Source organism: Anomaloglossus baeobatrachus, chromosome 1 (assembly GCF_048569485.1).
Source record: "Anomaloglossus baeobatrachus isolate aAnoBae1 chromosome 1, aAnoBae1.hap1, whole genome shotgun sequence".
Taxonomy (NCBI): domain Eukaryota; kingdom Metazoa; phylum Chordata; class Amphibia; order Anura; family Aromobatidae; genus Anomaloglossus; species Anomaloglossus baeobatrachus.
Window position 1 is genome coordinate 367,725,353 of NC_134353.1, and position 23,656 is coordinate 367,749,008.

Consider the following 23,656-nt stretch of genomic DNA (forward strand, 5'->3'; position numbering starts at 1 on the left):
GTACTAATTACACAAAGTGTATTTCACAAAGCTGTGTATGCAGGAGAGGCTTAGCAGCTTCTACGTACTAAATATAAAACTAGACACCCAAAGAAATGAATAAAAAAGGGAACCAATCATAAGTAAAAACAAATTTACCTGCAGCCATTGTGGTGTTCTGCAGGTAAATACCATTTCAGATGTATGTGGCTAATGGTAATGTTAACTGCAAGGAAAACATGAATTTATATCCTCCCTGCAGCCGCTTCCATTCAGTGAGTGCTCACTACACAGTGAACAAGTTTAACACTAAGGGGTACTTTGCACGTTGTGACATCGCTACTGCGATATCGTTGGGGTCAAATCGAAAGTGATGCACATCCGGCGCCAGTAACGCAACGTGTAAAGCCTAGATGCACTGATAAACGATCTCAAAAGCGTCGTAAATCGGTGATCTGTGTAGTGTCGGTCATTTTCATAATTTCGCTGCAGCGACAGTTACGATGTTGTTCCTTGTTCCTGCGGCAGCACACATCGCTGTGTATGAAGCCGCAGGAGCGAGGAACATCTCCTACCTGCGTCCACTGGCTATGCGGAAGGACGGAGGTGGGCGGGATGTTTACGTCCTGCTCATCTTCGCCCGCACGACCCTCCCCTTAGGAAGGAGGCGGGTCGCCGGCCACAGCGAAGTCGCAGGGCAGGTAAGTGCGTGTGAAGCTGCGGTAGCGATAATGTTCGCTACGGCAGCTATCACAAGATATCGCATGTGCGACGGGGGCAGGTACTATCGCGCTCGGCATCGCTATCATCGGCTAGCGATGTCGCAGCGTGCGAAGTACCCCTAAGACTACTCATTGAGTGACATCCAGCTCAACAAACACTGAATGTCAGTCAAAGTGTGGTGGATGTGATTTTTGCATGCTGTGGATAATCCTGATTAACAGTATTTTGAAAAGTGTAAATAAATCAACACATTTTGAGTAGAAAAACACTTTTACTCATGACCACAAGAGCGGCTACAGGGAGAATATAACTTAATTTTCTTCTTGCAGCTGCATGTCCAAATAGACTGCAATGTATGTGTTTAAAACATGATTTACCTGCAGATTACAACTATGGCTGTTGGTGTATGCTTTTTTTTTCCGATGACAGCTTACATTTAGTGCATGTCTAGTATTGTTTATACTGTGTATACTGTATTAATAAGTATACATGTACAGTGTTCATATATACCTATTACATTTCACTGATGGTGTGCAGCATTAAGGCATAGAGCTTTTATTGATTGATCTCTTGTTATGATTCAGACACTAGCAGAAGATCGAGAGAGGAAGTCATTTTTCTTGAGCTTACCAAAGTGACCTTAGAAAGTCATCTGATAAATGGGACTCTCTGTCAAAGAACACATTACTAAAATATTTACTAATAAATTATTTGATTTGGTAATGTAACCATAGAAGTACTAAATTATAGACTAGATATTACAATATGGGGATATGGTGAGACATAGATAGATAGAGAGATAGATAGATAGATGGATAGATAGATAGATAGATGGATAGATAGATAGATAGATAAATACCGTAGATAGATAGATAGATAGATAGATAGATGGATAGATAGATAGATGGATAGATAGATAGATAGAGAGATAGATACATGGATAGATAGATAGATAGGTAATAGATAGATAGATGGATAAATACCGTAGATAGATAGATAGATAGATGGATAGATAGAGAGATAGATACATGGATAGATAGATAGATAATACAAAGATAGATGGTTGTTACATATCCATCTTGCAACAAGAGTAGAGAGGGGTTAATACTGAGGTTCACATCGCTCATGAAACATTAGATTAGCGTCCATCTGAACTCACATGGACCCTGCGGCAGGAGAAGATTTTGCTTCTATGCTTAAAAGTCTGGAATTAATAACAGTAGGCAATGCCATCTATATGTTCTGTATATGCCAGCTTTTGGCATTTGTGTCCGAATGGAGTTCTCTAGGGACTGAGATACAATTTTGGCATTAGCCACATGGGTGACTGCTGCATATAGTAAATACCACTGTATCCCACATTGTAGAACATTGCTATTACAGTAAATCAAAGGCTGTTTATTTCAATACCATTTTCTTTGCTCTGTTATTTTCACAGTTTGTCATTCGAAGAGTAGGATCAGGATCATTTATATTTCTATCTGCCTCGTATTCATCTGTTTTGTTATTGTCATCTCTTTTAAAATAGAGAATGTTAAGGACTAGTCAGTCACACTTCAGAGTGGTTGGTGATTTACATCTCAGGTCAATACACTTTATTTCAAAGACTTAAAAAGAATCTAAGGCAAGTGGTTTCAGGGCAAAAGAAATGGCTAATGCAACGCTAAATAAAGGTATTTGATTATTTATATATCCAAAAACATAAAAAATGTTAGATAAACAAATGCAAAAACTAAACCAGATACCTATCAGCATGATTTCACCCCAAAAACTATTTATATGTGCCATGTAGCTTTTTAAAAGACATGTCTAGAAATACCATTATATGGCTAGTCGGCTCTTCCCAAACTGAATCGATATGTAAATTAGGCTGAATATCTATTTGTAGATCTAAAGCCTCTGTCACTCCAGCTCTATTTCCCACACATCGCTTTCTCCCGCTTCACTTATTGCTCTTTTGCCTGAAGGCACACAGGATAGAGTGTGTCATTCAAGTAAGAGAAGGCTGGGCTGGATGGGGAATAGAGCTGGAGTGACACAGGCTTAAGTATTACTTTATGAGTACTTAAAAATTGCATTATTAAAGGGAACCAATCACCAGGATTTTCGGATATAAGCTGAAGCCAGTGCTATACTGGCACTATCAGGCTGATTCTATACATACCTGTAGTGGTCGGCTCGGATGTATAGGTTTTGATATCCAAAAAAGTAAAGTTAATAAAATGAGCAGCTTGTTGAGTGGCAGTGTGTCGCCCTGGGCAAGCCAGGGGACACAGGTCACAACACCACCACACCCCACACTCCAGGTAGGCACACCTGCTAACCAGAAATCCTTGTTGCCTTCCTCCAGAGGTTGATGATGCACACCAGGGGGTGGGCCAGGCGGTTGGCTCCGCCCACCAAGGAGCTCACAACTCTGGAGGCAGGAAGTAACCAGGCAGAGAGCTCAGGGACGAGCTTGAGTGAAGAGCACTCTAGTCAGGGAGGAGGAAGTGGAAGGAGTGAGGAGTAGCCCAGGCAGGGGCTAGAGTAAACAACCAAGAAGTGAAAGTGGAGGAAAGAAAAGGAGTAAAGGAGGAAAGCAAGAAGTGGTGACAGCGCAGAGAGTGTGCAAAGCCTGAGAGCCCAGCTGTGTGTAGGGCTAGAACAGCAAGGTCAGCGACGGCGGTGACTGTTTGGAGGGGGTTCCGTTTGGAAGTTCCTGGAAGGACCCCGTTGGCTGTGTGCCCGGTGGTCTGGAGCAGTGTTCCGAAGGACAGTCAGCACCAGGGCAGGGGCCTCTCGGACCCCGGCAAGGCTAGGAGTCGCCAAATTTGCCAAATCCGTCAGTGACGGGGACGCAGATCCCCCAGCAACCAAGTCCCGATTGACGGCAACCGCCCGACCATTACCGGGGAGACACCGCCACCGCCAGGGCACCAGTTTCCCCAGGGCCAGCGCCTGCGGGCAAAGTGTAGAGCTCCTCCGGCCCAGATTGCAGTCGGGGAGCGGGTAACCGGAGGGAATCCACCGCTACCATCAGACAACATAGGTGCAAGGAAGAGAAACGTCACCGTTACCTACCGGGAGTGCAGGTGCAGCCGTCTGTGGGACCGTCCTACCAGCCGTTGGTTTACCGTACAAACTGTGTCCGTGTGTCAGGCCGAGTGAGTACCATAGTGCCGCAAGGCACAGCGCTGCCCCCGCGCCCCTGCGCCCTCCAGGCCCTACACTTCACATCTCATCACCGGGCCCCGGGATCACCAACCCCTACCCACGGAGGGGCAACACAACACCTGGCTGCTCCGCATCACCATCCCGGGGACCCCCACACTGAGCAGCGGTGGTGCAATCACCACAACCGTGGGTGGCGTCACGAACTATAACAATCCCCACACCCAACAAACACCCCCTTTCACTCACGGGCGAGGAGTGTCGCTCGAGACACCCCGGGATCCGGCCCACGGCTCGAGCCACCTGGAGCAACTGCCGGACCCGAGCAGAAGGGGTGAGCGCGGTGTGCTGACACCCTCCTCCCCGCCCGCGACAACTTGGCGTCACGAACAGGATCTTACCGCTCTGCCGTCAGGTAGAGGTGCGCCTTGTTACCGCCGGAGGCATCCGGCAGAAAAATTTCAGAAGCCGCCATCTTTGGCGCGAAAAGTTCCCGCTCGAGCGTCTTCTCGAGCAGTAGAAGCGCGAAGGCCAAAACCCCGCCCCGAGAGAGGAGGGGCCGGAAAGAGGTAAGGGGGACGCGATGGCGGCTGGACGCGTGTAAGTGTGGCGTCGCAACAAGTAAACTGGAACCCCCGATCCATCGACCCTAACGGAAAATGTCCGCCCCGCCGAGCTATGCGGAGGCGGCCGAGCTGGTGCCCGGGACAGCGGCATGGCTGAGGGCCCGAACGGTGGAGATTTGCCGCCATTATCAGAGGCAGATTGGCGGGCTGATGGAGCAATGGGCCGCGGAGGTGGAGGCGCTAGTTGCCGTAGCACGAGTGTATGGAATGGAGGAACCGGAGAGTGACCCACGCCCCTGTGTCCCGGAGGGACCGGCCGCTGCGGCTGAGGGACCCGGTCTGATCCTGGCTCCTAGGTTGCCTCCGTCCTACGTGCTCGCATGCTGCACAGCACCTGGCCCGCCGGGCGTACATCCCCCCGTGATTGCAGCCCAGGGAGTAGCAAGCCTGGAAGCTACGGCGGTTGGAAGCTACCCGACTGGTGCGGAAGCTGTTGATGGTGACTCCGGGCCTGACACCGAGCCCATGTCGGAGGAGGATGGGTCCGCCGCAGCCGAAGAATCTGAGTAGGGCAGCGGATGCCCGTTGCACCGTCCCCGTGGGGACCACCAGAAGTTTGCTGTTTGTTTGTTAAGTTTGAAAGTTTGAAATGATGAAAATGAAAATGACCGAGTACTTCACCTGATTCACCGTGTGATTGCAACCGGCTGGAGCCGGCACCGTTGTCCCCGTGGGGACCGTTTAAGTTTATTTGCATGGGAACTATCCATGGACAAGCCCGTGAACTCTGCAGGGCAACCACAAACGTTAAGTGGCATGTAAATATGTTGGGTACCGTTACCGTTTCCGCAATGCCGCCTCCGGAGAGGCAGGTTGGAGGGAGGGCCCTGAGCAGAGCAGGCTAGGGCCCAGCCACCAAAGGAACCGGTGGCCACCCTCTGGAGGGGAAGGACAGATCCCGCTCGGGTAACTTGTGCTGGACTGTGGGTCAAGGGGTGCTGCCTGGGTTTTAGGGGCAGCATCAGGGCCAGGTTGCTTGGGTGGGAGAGAGCGGAAACCGTGACCGTACACCGTTGCAACGTTTAAGAAAATGTGCCTCCCGTTTTGGGAAGAGTTATGATTAAAAATGTTATTGATGTTTGATTAACCCTTGTTACCCCTTTTTACAGAAAAATAAAACCGGTGTAGGACGGCAGCCCGCGGACGGTCTGCATTTTGCTAAGGGGGAATGTGTCGCCCTGGGCAAGCCAGGGGACACAGGTCACAACACCACCACACCCCACACTCCAGGTAGGCACACCTGCTAACCAGAAATCCTTGTTGCCTTCCTCCAGAGGTTGATGATGCACACCAGGGGGTGGGCCAGGCGGTTGGCTCCGCCCACCAAGGAGCTCACAACTCTGGAGGCAGGAAGTAACCAGGCAGAGAGCTCAGGGACGAGCTTGAGTGAAGAGCAGTCTAGTCAGGGAGGAGGAAGTGGAAGGAGTGAGGAGTAGCCCAGGCAGGGGCTAGAGTAAACAACCAAGAAGTGAAAGTGGAGGAAAGAAAAGGAGTAAAGGAGGAAAGCAAGAAGTGGTGACAGCGCAGAGAGTGTGCAAAGCCTGAGAGCCCAGCTGTGTGTAGGGCTAGAACAGCAAGGTCAGCGACGGCGGTGACTGTTTGGAGGGGGACCGTTTGGAAGTTCCTGGAAGGACCCCGTTGGCTGTGTGCCCGGTGGTCTGGAGCAGTGTTCCGAAGGACAGTCAGCACCAGGGCAGGGGCCTCTCGGACCCCGGCAAGGCTAGGAGTCGCCAAATTTGCCAAATCCGTCAGTGACGGGGACGCAGATCCCCCAGCAACCAAGTCCCGATTGACGGCAACCGCCCGACCATTACCGGGGAGACACCGCCACCGCCAGGGCACCAGTTTCCCCAGGGCCAGCGCCTGCGGGCAAAGTGTAGAGCTCCTCCGGCCCAGATTGCAGTCGGGGAGCGGGTAACCGGAGGGAATCCACCGCTACCATCAGACAACATAGGTGCAAGGAAGAGAAACGTCACCGTTACCTACCGGGAGTGCAGGTGCAGCCGTCTGTGGGACCGTCCTACCAGCCGTTGGTTTACCGTACAAACTGTGTCCGTGTGTCAGGCCGAGTGAGTACCATAGTGCCGCAAGGCACAGCGCTGCCCCCGCGCCCCTGCGCCCTCCAGGCCCTACACTTCACATCTCATCACCGGGCCCCGGGATCACCAACCCCTACCCACGGAGGGCAACACAACACCTGGCTGCTCCGCATCACCATCCCCGGGACCCCCACACTGAGCAGCGGTGGTGCAATCACCACAACCGTGGGTGGCGTCACGAACTATAACAATCCCCACACCCAACAAACACCCCCTTTCACTCACGGGCGAGGAGTGTCGCTCGAGACACCCCGGGATCCGGCCCACGGCTCGAGCCACCAGGAGCAACTGCCGGACCCGAGCAGAAGGGGTGAGCGCGGTGTGCTGACACCCTCCTCCCCGCCCGCGACAGCAGCAGCTGAGGATCAGATAATATATGCATAGTTATCCCCTCCCCCTGTTAGAATTAGCATAAGTATTATACAAACGATTCACTTTGTAGCAGGACCTGTGTGAGGTCATACCCATGTGACCTGGTATCCAGCTTTGTTGGCTGAGAACCCGCCCCTTCTGGTCACATGGGTATGACCGCACACAGGTCCTGCTACAAAGTGAGTCGTTTGTATAATACTTATGCTAATTCTAATAGGGGGGGATAACTATGAATATATTATCTGCTCTAGTGCAACTGTCACTCAACAAGCTGCTAATTTTATAAACTTTACTTTTTTGGATTTCAAAACCTAAACATCCGAGCTGACCTCTACAGGTATGTATAGAATCCGCTTGATAATGCCAGTATAGCACTGGCTTTAGGTTATATATGAAAATCCTGGTGACTGGTTCCCTTTAAGCCTCTAATCCAAGGCATTTCACTGACCCATTTGTCAGATGCCCATGGGAAACATTCCAGCACACACATGACAGGCTCCAGGGCACAATTTGGAAAATTGGGTCCATTAGGTATTTCCACTTCCAGTAAACCTCTTTATCATAAGAGGTTATGAGTGACAGATGCATATAGGCACTGCAGGATGCAGTGTAAAAGGAGCCTTATACATGAGGATTTGGGTTTAATTTCACCCACATCAGTTTATGCCCTTCCCTTTATACTAGTTCCTATTTGTCTGCTGAGTTACATACCCTTACCAGGACAAAATTCACTAGTAACCTATGGGTTTCGATGAAAATTATTTTTCTATACCAGTTCCTAATTTTTCTGGTAGGTACTTAGCATTGCTGAAAATGATTTTTGGCTTATTGTCAAGACAGAAGGATAATTTATTCTGCACAAAGCTCCTTGAAAGTGATGATGCTGAGTAACCAGAGACTTGCCAAACTGCAGCATCATCTACAATGTGACCTTGACAGGACACAAGCATTTCTGAAACCAATCAGGAAAATGAGATGATAAGGCTTCTAATGCATTGCAATCAAAAATATGCCTGCTCCTTACAAGAAAAGCAGTCTGTAGTATAGACTCCGAAGTAAGCAGAAAAGGCTGGGGACGCCATGATTGTAAGGGGCATAGCCTGGCTAGTAGTAACATTTTAATCATTGTCTGATTAATTAAGTGCAATAAATTATTGTCTGCCCAATATGATTAGTACATCAGTTAAAAAGATATTGTAATGTGGGTTATAATGTATATGATAAGTAGTGGCACATAAAAAAGGAGCAAAATAGGATAAATTAGAAGTGATTTTGGCAGTATATATTGATATAACCCTCAGTCCAGTACACCACTGCGCAACCAGCTCTGTCCTCACCTATTGTACCATCACCCATTCCCTGTAGACTGTGAGCCCTCGCGGGAAGGGTCATCTCTCCTCCTATACCAGTCTGTTTTGTACTGTTAATGATTGTTGTACGTTTACCCTCTTTCACTGTAAAGTGCCATGGAATAAATGGCGCTATAATAATAATAATAATAATATAATAATAATGAGTATAGCTATGATTGGCGGTGGTCTGACCTTGAGGCAGTACCGGATACAGCTGTATATACACTGTGCATTAGGGTCCTGGGGTTATGCTACGACTGAGAACACATTGATGGATAATCCTGATATATTCCTACAAAATCACTTATAACTTAGCATGACTTACAATTCTACCTTCATTTTTATTACGTCATCATATGTGTTTATGGGTTCTCTTATATATGAAGATATTTACTAAGATTTAACCATTTGGACATAAGACGTGCCATCCCATTCTATGATGAAATAGATTTTGGAAGTTATATGCAATATAAATATTGATTGCTACTTCCTATTCCTTATTGTATGTCCTAAATTCTCCTTAGCGGATCCTCTCTCTTGTGAGATCAGTTATTACTTTATCCAAGTTGATGCTTTAAGATCGAATGTCTAATTCTCCCTCTAATAGTTCCAGCATCTAATAGTAAAAGGATATGTAGGTCATCTGGGTGCTGTTCATCTTAGTGGTGCTGAAGGTTTCTTGAAAGTATCTGCTGAACAATAGAATATCCTTCCTTAATAAGGTTGCCTTTAATTGATAACCACTTGGGGCAGATGGAGTCACCTGCAGATTTGTGGCTACGTCTCTTCCTGCCAGTATATCCATTATACATAGACAGGCAGGAAAAAAATGCAAACTGATACTTGGCAGTGGAAGTAGCCTCTTGGTATTACTGTAAAACATGCTATTCCTCATTCTGCGGCTGAATGTAAGGAAGGCCATGGCAGTGGGAGCTTTATAACACAGGGATACAATTATTTCAGTGTATTCTTGTCTGTGCATGGCCATGTCTCTGTTTGGTGCATTGTACCATGTCTGGATATGATATTCAGGAATGAAGAAATGTCAAGAAGCTAATTGGAGCCTCTTATAGATTAACCTGATCCAGCCTTATATTAATGGTTATCTGTCACAATCTGTAAATTGCACTTTGTTTTCGTATGATGTAGGTATAGGTAAGATTAAAGGGTCAAACATGACAAAAGAGTAGACAACATTCCACTGTCTAATATCAATGAATATAGCATCTTACAATGATTTATTGAGAATTATGATCTCTTGGAATATTTCAGAAGACTCTAGATTTATATATTCTAGTGGGTGGTCAGTATAATAATGTTGTAGCAGAACATGTAGACTCATAGAGTTGATACACCTTTTCTTAGCTGCCAATCAAAATCTCATTGGGTGTCAACTATACCTCTCAAAACGCCTATACACTTGTACACTCAGTTGTGCTGAGAATTCATATGTTTTCAATGGTAAGAGTGAAGTTTAGAAACCTCTGGCAACAGTCCTCTGAAATATGTGGCAAAAGAGTCAAGAGGCTAACTTCATAGGTAGTCTTCTGAAATCTGTGGCAGGGAAGTCAAGAGGCCCTGTACCTAGGCAGTCCTCTGAAATCTGAGGCAGGAGAGCTGAGGCCTAGTACATAAGTGGTTTTATGAAATCTGTGGCAGGGGAGTCAAGAGGCCTAGTACATAGCCGGTCTTCTTAAATCTGTGGCAGAAGAATCAAGTGGCCCAATACATAGTCGGTCCTCTGAAATCTGTGGCAGAAGAGTCAAGAGGCCCAGCACATAAGCGGACCTTTGAAATCTGTGGCAGGAGAGTCAAGAGGCCCAGTACATAGGTAGTCCTCTGAAATCTGTGGCAGGAGAGCTGAGGCCTAGTACATAAGTGGTTTTATGAAATCTGTGGCAGGGGAGTCAAGAGGCCCATTACATAGGCTGTCCTCTGAAATCTGTGGAAGGAGAGCCAAGAGGCCTAGTACATAAGCGGTTTTATGAAATCTGTGGCAGGAGAATCAAGAGGCCCATTACATAGGCTGTCCTCTGAAATCTGTGCCAGAAGATTCAAGTGGCCAAGCACATAGGCGGACCTTTGAAATCTGTGGCAGGAGAGTCAAGAGGCCCAGTACATAGGTAGTCCTCTGAAATCTGTGGCAAGAGAATCAAGAGGCCCCATACATAGTCGGTTCTCTAAAATTTGTGGCAGAAGAGTCAAGAGGTTAACTTCATAGGCAGTCCTCTGAAATCTGTGGCAGGAGAGTCAAGAGGTTAACTATGTAGCCAATCCACTGACATACAAGATGGAAAAGTCAAGAGGCCCAGTACATAGCCAGTTCTGCCACAGTCAGCAACATATATTCTACTGTGGATCCCATCAAAATCCCATCTCTTTGCAGTCACCGTCAGATGGGGCTGTCCACTATTGCACCTTTCCTGTGTTATGACTCCTTATTAACCATTTTACAACTAAAGCAGCTTGTGGGTTTATAAAAGTCTGAATCTTCCCCTTTTATGTATCTTTGTATATAGACAAATGTGAAATAAGTGCTGTAGTTTCACCCCAGGATTAACCCCATATAGCCTTCCATTGTCCGGTATAGTCTGAAAAGCTGAGCTTTGCAACATTTCTATAAAATGAGTCAGGAGTATTTTCTAAGATAAGGCATTAACAGTGACTTGCAGAATCCTTTTCTGCATTGTGCTGGCAGATGCTGCAGGTGAGCGCTGCCCTTTTTATATTAATAATTGTTATTGCCATGCTTTTTTTGGCATAATTCCTCTCTATTCCATCTCCTAATGCACTGGCAGGATTCCTGCTGCCAATAGCTGGATCTCGCCACTGCAGTGGTAAGTAAGATCGCCTCTGCAGCTCTTTAAATTATGCATCCCACTTCCTGTAACTACATGAGCTTGCAGACTGATTAGATTTTTTTTATTGGATGCTATAGGAATGATCAGTATGTAATGTGGCAGAAGCAGCATGAAATAATAATTTCTGGAATTTCTTAAATCTTATATGACACTGGATTAGATGGTATAATTGTAGCATAACAGATTAGAAATGTAAAGTTGTGGATTGGTTATTAGTAGATATTAGTATTACACTTTACTGTGTGTGTTACATTTTATATTGTTTTACTCCAAGCTTCTTTATTTTATTTTGCAGTATTGTATAGGACATGCAGCACATATAGTGATAGCTCAATGTGTATCTATTGTAGAATGTTATCCTTACTGACAAGCATATTCTGTTAGCTCAAAGTCTAAACGTTACGTGGTATATACAGTGTGTCCACCCATATCCTATCCACTGCCATTAACTTGAGAACAGCGGCAGCAATAGGCATAGAAGTGGTGTCTAGGTATAGTAAAGTATCCATGCGCTACGCAATGAAACCACCTATAGTGCCACCTGGTGGAAAACAACGGAGTTAGCATTTTTATCTCGAAAATGGAACGAGATAGAGAAAAAAAGTGAATGAAAAAATTGTAGGGCATCATCAATTCCATACGAATCGACACCTTGCATACAGAAATGCTATGATATGAAACCCATGACCCCCCCAAAACATTGAATGCTGGTCACGCATATGGCGCTCATTTAACTTTGATGCTCAAAGGGGCCACCGTCAGCTGCAATGCACATCTGGACTCTGGACAGCATATTGTATCTTGCTGCACGTTGTGCAATATGGTAGGTGACACATCTGCACAAGCATCTGTGATATGTCGTCGTAGGCCCTGCAATGTTGGGGGAGGGGTCGCATACACCTGCTGTTTGATGTGACCTCACAGACAGAAGTCCAATGGGGTCAGGTCAGGTGAGCGTGGAGGCCACTCCACGCAGCCACCATACCCAATGACTTGTAGGAAGGCCTCCATGAGGTATCGCTTCACATCGGCAGCCTTGTGACTTTTATACACATTCTAATCATAGCATTTCTGTATGCAAGGTGTCGATTCGTATTGAATTGATGATGCCCTACAACTTTATAGTTCATTTTTTTTCTCTATCTTCTTCCGTTTTCGAGATAAAAATGCTAACTCCGCTGTTTTCCACCAGGTGGCGCTATAGGTGGTTTCATTGCGTAGTGCATGGATACTTTACTATACCTAGACACTACTTCTATGCCTATAGCTGCTGACGATCTCAAGTTAATGGCGGTGGACAGGATATGGGTGGACACACTGTATGAACAAATATTACAGATATGAATATAGATTTTGAAATTGCCCACAACCTTGAAAAGTTCTTATTAGTCTTTCTCCTACTGAGAATTCACTTATAGTGCATGTCTAGTTGGAATGTGACCGGTAGTATGCATACTTGTGGACACATGACGGCTTGCGATGTGAGGATTCACATGTCTGCAGTCACATAGAGTGACTGCAGACTTTCATGAAAGGCCTGGACAACCCATTTAAAAGGAATTTGTCACTCGGTTTTTGCTACCACATCTGAGAGAGAGCAGCTTAATGTGTCACTTACTGAGCTGTTTGCTGTCATTTTGATAAACTCACCATTTTCTCTGCTTCAGATCTAGCAGTCTCGGTGCTGGCATAAAGTGACTGCAGACTTTCATAAAAGGCCTGGACAACCATCAGTGCACACAACATTGTTGGTTATAAGTGACATAGGGACAAAATGTAGAATTGGTGGAGGAAGGATGAACTAGATGGACCTAGGTCTTTTTTCAACCTATGTAACTATGTAACCATGTAACCCATTTAAAGGGAATCTGTCACCCAGGTTTTTGCTCCCCCATCTGTGAGCAGCATAATAAAGAGACAGAGACCCTGATTCCAGCGATGTGTCACTTACTGAGCTGTTTGCTGTCATGTTGATAAACTCAATACTTTTCTATCTGCTGCAGATCTAGCCATTATACAGAGCTCGTGAATATGCTGGACTACCTGAAGCCCCCAAAGTAGTCCTCTAATGATAATCTACTGCTGATTAACCAGTGATTTTATAAAAGCTACACTATGCAGCCCAGTAAGTGATCAGGGTCTCTTTTCCTTCATCATGCTGCTGTCAGACTATGTGGCAAAAACCTGGTGACAGTTCCTTTAAAGAATGATTGAATATACAACTCCCTAGTGTGCTCTGCCTTTTTGACCATAAGGCCCTATATCCATATTTTTCCTAGGAAAGAAAATTTCCATACAGTGCCACATGGTGCACCATATGGCTACAAATAGAGTGCCTTGTATCAAGTTACAAATTCTTTCTATACCTACACATCGGCTCCATGCACATGTCCTACCTTTTCTACCTAAAACCAAAAATATAAATCGTTAACACTAGAAATTTCTCTTCAATAAAGATTCTCAGAGCTAAAATAAAACTTTTAAGTACTAAGATAGAGCAAATGAGTGACGAAATGCCTTGAATATTGTGTTAATGATCAAAAATGTTGTTAAAATTACTAGTTTAGCCCCCTGTTGGTAGCTAGTACACCCATAATGAAAATATTGATAAGGATCATAATGAAAGGGACAATCCCATATGGGAAATCTATTCTTTATATGGGGGGCCTGCTGACAATCAACTGATTGCCGCTAGTCTATGCTTATTGCTAGTGCTGGCAGGAAACGTATGGTACACCATTTTAATAGATGGGTGACCAAGAAATATACGGTTGCTCTGGACCCTCTACTCAGAGGGTCTCCAATAGGGAATACCCCTGGATCATATGCTCTATTAGGAAATATGCAGAGTTGGAGAATCACTTTATGCTAAGTCCATAGAAATGTCATTTATCATTACAAATAGCACTCTTTTCTGGACAATTCAGATTAATTTACTGTTTTCTAGATTCTGTGTTATCTGCCTATTCACTTCTTTCCTTCATTGACTTAAGTGGAAAATTGGATGAAATGTATCTTAGTTATAGTGCTGAAGTCAACGCATTTTATAACTGCAGCTTGAATATTAATACATTAGTGTTTTCTGATTTATAGTAGCCTGTGATCTTATTTGCTGTGATAGGCCATTCCGCAACTCTCAACTCTGGTGTACAGATGTTGCATAATTTCCAATAAAACCTGGAATCTGACTTTTATAATGCTAATTTGGAATTTAAGAATGCAGAATTAGTTGTGATAGATATATGATGATCTTAGAGGGGATGTCTACTACAGGGGACCACTTATTAAGTGTCCGAGAATGCTGCAAAAAATTTATACTTACAGTTCCGGTCAAAGTTTGGACAAATATTTATGCAGTGGTTTTCCTTAATTTTATCAGAATGTGCATATTGTAGACTCAGACTGAAGGCAGCTAAAACAAGTATGGATACATATGGCAGAAAGGAGTAATACACGAGATTGGTAACAACCATCATGTCTTTGAGAGACACAGAGAAGTTTAGCAGATGGTTTCATAGACTGGTAGAGTTGGAAGTTACCTCAATGGCCATCGGATCCAACCCCCTACGAGTGTAGGTTTTCTCAAATCATCCCAGCTATATGTTTATCCAGCTTCCGCTTGAAAATTTCCATTTATTGGAGACCTCGCTACCTACGATGGTAGTTTCTTCATGTGTGATTCCCACCGTGAAGCATGGAAGAGAAGGTATGTATGATGATGTAGTGTGCTTTGCTGGTGACAGTATTGGTGATTTATTATTCCAAATTTAAGACAGATAGCATTCATACCATAGAATTCTGCAACAACATCTCATCCTATCTGGTTTGCAATTAGTCAGACCATTATTTGTGGTAACAGGACAATGATCCAAAACACACCTCCAGGCCATGTAAAGACATTGTGACCAAAAAGGAGAAGAATAGAGTGCTGTGTCAGACAATAAGTCATCCATAACCACCCGACCTCAACCCAATTGAGATTATTTGTTATGAGTTGGTCTGAAGTGTGAAGGCAAAGGAGCCAAAAACCGCTCAGGCCCTCTGGGAACGTAATCAAGACTGTTCAAAAGCCATTCCAGGTGACTACCTGAAATGCAAAATGGGTGTAATGATATCTAAAAAGGAGGGCACTTTGTGGAATCTAAGGTTTACAACATATTTTGGTTTGTTTCACACTTGTCTTAAACTTCATGTTTCTCTATGTATTCCTTCGTTGTTTAGCTGCCTTCAGTCTGAATCCAGACTGTGCACATTCAAATAAGAAAAAGGAAAATAATTGCAGGAATTGGTGTGTCCAAACTTTTAATCAGTGCTGTACCTCACATACCAGTGCCACTCCCTTATGTCCCTTACTGCTCTCCTGATGTAATGTTCCATCTGAGGGAAAGAAACACTGTTCTTATAATGATAGCACAAAATGAACATGCAAAAATAGAGTTAAATACTGTTTTCTACATAATCAATCACCACTGTTACATTTCTTTCTAATTGTTGTACCATTAATATATTTATATAACAAATGTAAGGCTCCCAAGCTGTCACCAATTTGGTCTATTACTTTGTACAAAAAAGTTTCTGAAGTTCTACACAAATGTTTCTTAGGCCTCCTTCACATGTCCGTGAAAATCACGCACGTGTTTCATGGACATGTCAAAGGTGCGTTTTCCCCTCAGTGAGCCGTATTTATGGCACTACGTGTGTAATCCGTGTGTTATCCGTGATAACACACGGAGAACGCAAACTTTCAACTCACCTGTCCCTGGTGTTGCTGTCCGTGGTGCTGATCTTCTGTCTCCGGTCCTGCCGACTCTCTGCTGCTGCCGCTTCCGCCGCAGTGAAGTGAATATTAAATGAGCATAATGAGTGGTGGTTGGCAGCAAGTGACAGCAGCGGCAGAGACAGGAGGGCTGGAGAAGGTGAGTAAAGGTTTGTTATTTTTTTTTATGACACGTGTGTTTCTCCGGCGCGTGTCACACGGGACCGCATCCACACTACATCCGTGTGGTACGTGTGTGGGTCGTGTGACAGCCATGCAGCCGGAGAAAAATGGACATGCATCCGTGTGGAGCACACGGACACACGTATGCTCCACATGGAAGCACAGGCCAATGGCTGCACACGTGCGTGCACATAAACCCATTGATTTTAATGGGTTTACGTGTGCCCGTGTCTCCGGTACATGCGGACATAGACCTAGCACGTACCGGAGACACGTGCGTGTGAAATGGGGCTTATGTAGAGATCTGTCGGCAGATTTTTGCTACCTCATCTGAGAGTAGCATAATGTAGGCAATGAGATCCTGAATCCAACCATGTGTTACTTAGATTACGGGAGCAGCCATTCTGACACAATCAGAATTGAGAGAGCTGTCCCACTAACACCAGGATCTCTATAGAGACTGCACATTGACAATGAGGTGTCAATCAAAGGAGGGGGCGTGCTGGACTGTCATGCGAGTGACATTGTAGTCAAAGCAATGAGAAGTCCTAAACATAGCAAATAAACAACAGATTGGACCTTGACAAGACAGGCATCCTTGAATTCTGTGTGATAACCCTTGAAGCATTCTGTCTTCAGCTTACATAGCAAAAACCCGCTGACAGATTCCCTGTAATTGTAAAAAAAATGAGATATAGTGAAGTAGTTACATCCTTGCCTGCTGTATATGTCATTCTCCAACATCAACACAGCTTCCTGAGCTTGTGAATTGGGCAAATGAAGTCGGGGAGCATCTACCTTGTTTTACAGCGCGTGCTCAGGAATGGGTGTTCCTAGTAAATGTGGCTTGCATGCAGTACCAAAATGAAGCGTACAGCAGGTAAGGATGTCAATCATGCACTGGGGGAGTGATTACAAGAAATGAGGACAGACTAGTCTGGAGGAAGCGATGGTGTGTAGGACTGCTCCTGGCTTATGAGCATAAGACAAGCTGCACTTTTAAGGGTTTTTTTGTGATGTAGAAACTTTTTTGTAGGACATCATGGCCTCTCTTTAATACTGATTGGACAATTTATGATGGCAGTCTGTAAATATTGGGGGACCTGTCATGTTCTGACTATTTAGTACAAAATTGTGCATTTTTTATGCTCCAGCACATTTAACTATTGTGTATGTGCAATTGATGTATGTTACATTTGTATCTTCTAATAATGCCAATTTTTACTGTACATTCCACTTGTTCAGAGCAAACATTTTCTACCTACAGGGTGTAATAACACCAGTGTCTATTTCAGTTCAGTGTGAAAAGGATGTGAAATACAAGTGGGTGTATAACTGGAAAATGAATCTGTGTCAATGGTTGGCATTCCCTTACAGTGTCTTTGTTACTTGGAATATAAAACCTAGAATAACTACATATTGATATATATTTCTTATATGCTTATAGTCATGAATGGGCATGGATGCTCTTTTTTCCACTCGACCACTCTATGTACAGAAAGTGCTCACGCATGCCTTCTGTTATGCACACGTCTCACCCTCCTCGCTGGAGCAGGGACAATGTATGGGAATAATGTAATCGTGAATTATAATGTATCAACATACACTGACCACTATTTATGCACATCAGATCAGTGACTATGGAGAAAAAAACCACATACATTTTATATGTAATGGCTTTTTAACTTCTATTAATTATTATTATTGCCAATATTCATTGTTAGTTGTCAATCTGTTGACTTGGTAAACATTTAATTAATCTGTGGCTTAACTGCTATTCCCTTTTCAATCAAGGTGAGTGTTGTCTAGCTCTACATGCTATTAGGGACTAGTTAATAAAATAACACCCTCAAAGGGAACCTGTCACCACTTTTTTGGCCTATAAGCTGCGGCCACCACCACCGGGCTCTTATATACAGCATTCTAACATGCTATATATAAGAGCCAGGCCAGGGGGTATAACATAAAAAACACTTTATAATACTTACCTAACGGTCGCGCTGTGGGCCTAATGGGCGTCTCTGTTGTCCATTGCCTGCACTGCCTCTATTGGCCATCTTTGTTCTCCTTCTTCTCTAGCCAAGGTGTATGACGCGTCCAACGTCATCCACACCGGCATTCAGGTCCTGAGCAGGCGCACTTTGATCTGCTCTGAGCAGGGCAGATCAAAGTATGGTAGTGTGCAGGACCGGCGAGTGTGTACAGTTTAAACTTTTCTTAATTCAACATTCTTGTTTTTGGATTTGTTGGTCGACATGCATAATGACCAAACTAAGGGAATCAAAACAGTTAGGGATAAGTATTGACCTGACTAGGTCAGAAGTAATTCCCTTTTCTATCATTTTGCATAAGACTGCAGGTATCTTAAAGTGGTTGTTCCACAATTACAACTTATCACCAGTGATGAGTGAGCATGCTCGGCAATGCTTGGTACTTGATCAAGCATTGGGTACTTGGCCGAGTATCGTGGGATCCTTTGTTTCCATGGGACATAGGCCTTTGCCCCATTTAAAAACAAACATGCTGACTGCTTAAGGGTCAGAAGCAACTGTTGAATGAATAAGTGTGTAGCTGACAGATGTTTATTACGTATGGTACAGTTTTATATACGTAGCTGATGAATTGACTTTATTGGCCTGTTTTCTTTCCTGAGATAGCAGTGTAGTGCATTTAACCCTTTAAGATTACAAGCCTTTGTGTGATTTGGAGAGTCTTGGGGTGCAGGTGTCAATTGACATAACAATGCTTAGGTCTCTTCATACTGTAAAAGTAGGGAACGGCCATAAATTAATCTTGCAGTTCCATCTATATATCATGGTTGCTATCTAGTATTAATTTGAGCCATTTAATTCATTTGGTTTATAATTACTGTTAGATCAAGTCTGCATATATATGAACATCTGTATAATAACCTACCAACCACTGTCTGCCTTGTATACTGACTAATAGCTATACTGTTAACTACTTGCAAATCGAAAATTAGAGGGGATGTCCACTACTTTAGCCTTGATGGCCTATTCTTAGGAAAGGTCATCAATGTCTGATCGGCTGGGGTCCAACTTCCGGCACCCCCGCCAATCAGCTGTTCTTGGTGTCGGCGGCGGGACATGGCAGGTAGAAATGCTCAGTTCCAGAACTGCCCTGTCAACTGATAGCAGCCATGGACGAGTACTCCACATCTGCCTTCCATTCAAATCAATAGGTGGCGGATGTGCAGTAACCAGCTGCGGCCACATGGGGATTACTGCAAGTCCTCGCATGACACTCAGCACATGCTCGCAGCACAGCGGGAGCTGAATGTCTTGCGAGTGTCGTGCGATCAGACCACAGTTGTGGAGGGAAGGGCCGGCACTGCGGAGAGGAGGGAGGGAGTTATCTCCCTATCTCCTCTGTTAATATAGAGTAATATTGGTCTGAATGGAATGCAATTTTTTATCGCATTCCACTCGCACCGTTTTTCTCGCCGTGTGTCCTAGGCCTTAGAAGACAGGGTAGCTCCAGAACGGCCGCCGGCAACAAAACAGCTGATTGCTGGGGGTGCTGGGCATCGAACCCTGGCTGATCAGACATAAATGACTTATCCTAAGGATAGGCTTTCAATGTTAAAGTAGTGGACAACCCCTTTAAATATGCATTTCTCCAAATGTATTCTGCATGCACACACATTTATATAACAACATTACACGGTGAATATTTGCTTTAACTGCTGGATAAAGTATTTCAAGATGTATCTAGAATAGGTAATGAGAGAAGCCTCAAGAATTTAAAGCTGCAACACGATTTAGCAGATTCACTGCCACACCTTTCATTAGTCTGCAGAATTTTGTAAAAAGGATGTCGCATGCTTACGATCAGCTAATTTATGATGTCCATTTTACCTACATTGCCTTCAGTATAGAACTGTTTAACCTTAAAATAGCAATGCTGGTATTTAATTAAACCTGGTCAGTATTGCGGTCCACATATAACAATAGATATTTGGATGTATTCTCTGCTACTTTATCAGTATTTCAGCTATAAATCAGTCTAGGTCTGCAAAGCTAGGTTGTGGGGTGCATATTAATTTAGTGAAACAAAAAGCTGGGTTCCGGGATAATGACGTGTGTGTGTCTAACATTATGTTCTGCGGAAAGATAATCTTGGATTAAGGCTTGTACTATTTCAATCTCACACAACGCTGTTTCTCTGATGGATAAATTTACAAGAACAGCAGGATGGAAGAAACAGCAGTTAGAAAAAAAGTGTCTCTCTGGGGAGGACTCGAATATCAGACCTGGGTCCTGCCTCTAAAGCTACCCATTTTCATCTCCTCCCCATTGTAGCCTGGAAAGATTGCTCTAATCGATTGCTGCGCCTTTCCCTATCCTAACCATAGGAGAAGGGTGAGAAATCTGAAGAGAGAGATCATAAATGCTGGCTGCTGTCTCCTCTTTGATTTGATGGCCTTCGTTCTTCTAATTGGATAAAGTAGGAAGTCACTGTTAGTACTCTGATGCTTGATTTTATTCAGACCAGCCCTGCAGTGGGTGGGGGAGAAGAGTCAGAAGGGAAAGGAGAATCTAAGTGATAAGGTACGTGACTAGTAGAGTAGAAGAGGAAAAAGCTTCCTGATCTAAAGGCGAAAGAAGCCAGGATGCTGAAGAGGACCAAGAAGCCAGGCAAAGAGAAGAGAAGGGAGTAACCACACAGCTCTCCCTATCCGTCCTCTCCAATCTCAGCCTGTAATAATAGTGTTTGCAGGCACCTGCTGCTCTGTAATGATTCAGCCTCTTTGCCTGGTAGCTTTAACACAACAGGATGATATTACTGCTGCCTCATCTACCGCTGCCTCTTTTTCTGCCTTTCTTGCTCTTGCTACTTCATGACATCTATATTCTACCAAGCAGATACCATCATCACAGGTTCCAGGTGAGACCACAGCTCTTCACCCCTGGATACTGGCTTACCTAACTAACTATCTGTAAGGGTGTACTAACTATGCAGATCCAACTGCTGCCCTAGCAGTGAAGACAAGCATGCAATTTTTCAATGTCTACTTCCCTTTGATTAAGAAATGTATTTTCTTTCAATGATCTTCTGCGTAGACTGCGTATTGATTTGCCATGTAACGTGCGGCGTAGTTTTTTTTTTCTGTATGCGCTCGTTGTTCCGGTAATGGACCATGTACAAGTTCCTGCTTTACTAAGACAAGCTGATAGAGATTTATGCCTGTAAGATGCCTGGGGATACTGCAGAGGGTTTTCAGAATCAGTGCTCTGAACAGAGCTCAGACCCCCCCTCTACTGAACTTCAGGATGAAGAAAGCGTGCCAGAGACTCAAGCTGAGGATGGAACTACCCAGGGGATAGCAGGCCTCGCTATTACCTGCTGTGTGTGCCTGGAGGCAGACAGACTGAGAATCTGTCTTAACTCAGAGAAGATCTGTATCCTTCCCATACTGGCATGCCTGATAAGTCTCTGCCTTTGCATTGCTGGCCTTAAGTGGGTATTTGTAGACAAAATATTTGAATATGACTCTCCGACTCATTTGGATCCTGATAGAATAAACCAAGATCCTATTATCTACGCTGACTCTGCACCGAGTACATCAGTGCCATCCTCTATATATACTCTGCCTTTTCTTATTCCTACTACTGAAATTAAGGTTATTGTGGAAACTGGGACCTCCCTTTTACCTACAGAGTCCACTTTTAAGCCATTGTCCACTGACAGTAATTTAGTGACTTCAGTGGAAAAAACCTATCAGCTTTCTACTGTCAATCATTTAGGGACTACAGAATCAAGTACAGCAATTACATCGAGAAAAGGTGAGTATGTTACCAATATGCATATTTATGAGTAGCTATTGCACGTGGATACTTTACCAATAACCAGATTATTGTCTATTTATATGGCTGACAGATTCAGAGTACTGTTCTTAGATTTACTTGGCATAAGGGTTGTGTTTGCTGATAAAACATTATCAGTATGTCTATCGTCACAACAAACCTCAAAATCAACTAGGCGTCAACACAAAAGTATATATAAGACTCAACAAAGGTGTGTTGTAACCTGAAAAGAGCTTCCCAAAGAGCAGTGTATATGCTACACATTACTTTCATGGCTTCCTTTAAGAGACCTGCTGCTGTCTTGGTCTTTAAAATCTCCCAGGGATCATTCATTTTGTTCCAGACTTTGAGTGTGGCTGTTGATTAATACTGCAGTAAAATGGTGCTTTTTAATGTGCTAAGCACATGGGATGAAGGCCCATGGAGCCTGGCTGGATTGCTCCGACCATACATGAACACGTAGTCTCTTTATTGGTGACGTATATCAAACTTTTGCCTAGTTCTAAGTTATATTTTAGTTATATTGTGTCATACTTATTACTTTTGTGCCCTTTCCATTGGAATGATGTGTCATGTTTGTTTTGGATTGTCATTTATACAAATACTTTTCAATTAACCTGTTTGACGTTCAGATGGAAGTTTAAGGTCAACTATGAAACGTGTCATTCTTTACATGGACACAACCTTTTAAAACTATATATAATGTAGGATATTTTATTGTTCTCAGATTACAGTAGTATTCTGAAATGATAGCACGTAGCATTATCTATCCTAACCAAAGTTGCGATAGGAGACAACTTAAGTAGCTTAACGAGACATTGAGCTCTACTACACATTAGGACATACATACAGTATATAGTGAATTTATTTCGACTACCTAATATGTCACAGATGGAAAATAAAACCTACCATAAAACATAGCAATCACTTATAAAACTAATACAGAAGCACAGATACATGCACAGCAGCCGCATCTCGTTGGATGAATCTCTACATTGTTAGCAGGTTCCTTGTAAATATATCCTTCAAGGTCATAGCCCGGTAATGTATAATTGATTTTACTTTATTGTCGTGGCTGGGGGGGAAGGGAGACAGATAGGAAAATAGAAAGTGAAGTCAAACAAGGTATATAGCAAGTCAGTTGATGCATATGTTTTATGACCTAACACATATTCTTCCATAAATGTGTATAGAGAGAACATTTTTGACTGTAGTGTGCCGCATCGGAGTGGGCAGATGAAATTTAATGTCTCGGTATACTTTCATTTTTCCCTGTCTGCCTAATGTCTTTGTGTGCATTATTAATAAGCTGAGTGGAATGCAGAAAAGCACTGCTGAATTCTGGGCATCCTGATACCTACATTACAGCAATTCTGCTGTATTTTATAACAAATATCATCCATAAAAGTCATGAAGGCATCTAGAGAGGTTCTGTAGGAACAATGTCCACAGATTAACATAGCTGGTCATATCGGTTTTCAGAACGTACCAGCCATTCAGTTCTGGTACTCATTGTCTTCTGGATTTAAGGGAGTGTCCGCCACGTGTTTCATTTAGATCTTTTTTTTTTTCTATTAAAATAATCAATATTTAATAAGATAATGGATACATCCTCTTAAGTAATCTTATTTTGTTAATATCTCAACATTGAACATGGATTGGCGTTAGATCATGAATTTTTGGAGAATTTTAAAGGTTGGCATAGCTTATCGAAAAGCTGTGTA

The 23,656-nt window shown here is 43.8% G+C and overlaps 1 protein-coding gene across 8 annotated transcripts in view; it reads left to right on the plus strand.

Moving 5' to 3' along the window:
• Window positions 1-23,656, plus strand: part of NRG1 (neuregulin 1) — a 984,863-nt gene that overhangs the window by 876,140 nt on the left and 85,067 nt on the right. For 2 of the 8 annotated variants that reach the window (XM_075352477.1, XM_075352476.1), the window contains exon 1: window positions 20,425-21,911. The exons of 4 other annotated variants lie outside the window; for them this stretch is intronic. In XM_075352477.1, coding sequence (XP_075208592.1) covers window positions 21,320-21,911 — 592 coding nt within the window. In that variant the 5' untranslated portion in view covers window positions 20,425-21,319. Of the gene's footprint in view, window positions 1-20,424; window positions 21,912-23,656 lie in introns of those variants that run through there. 2 more of the 8 variants (XM_075352473.1, XM_075352474.1) reach the window with 1 other exon arrangement.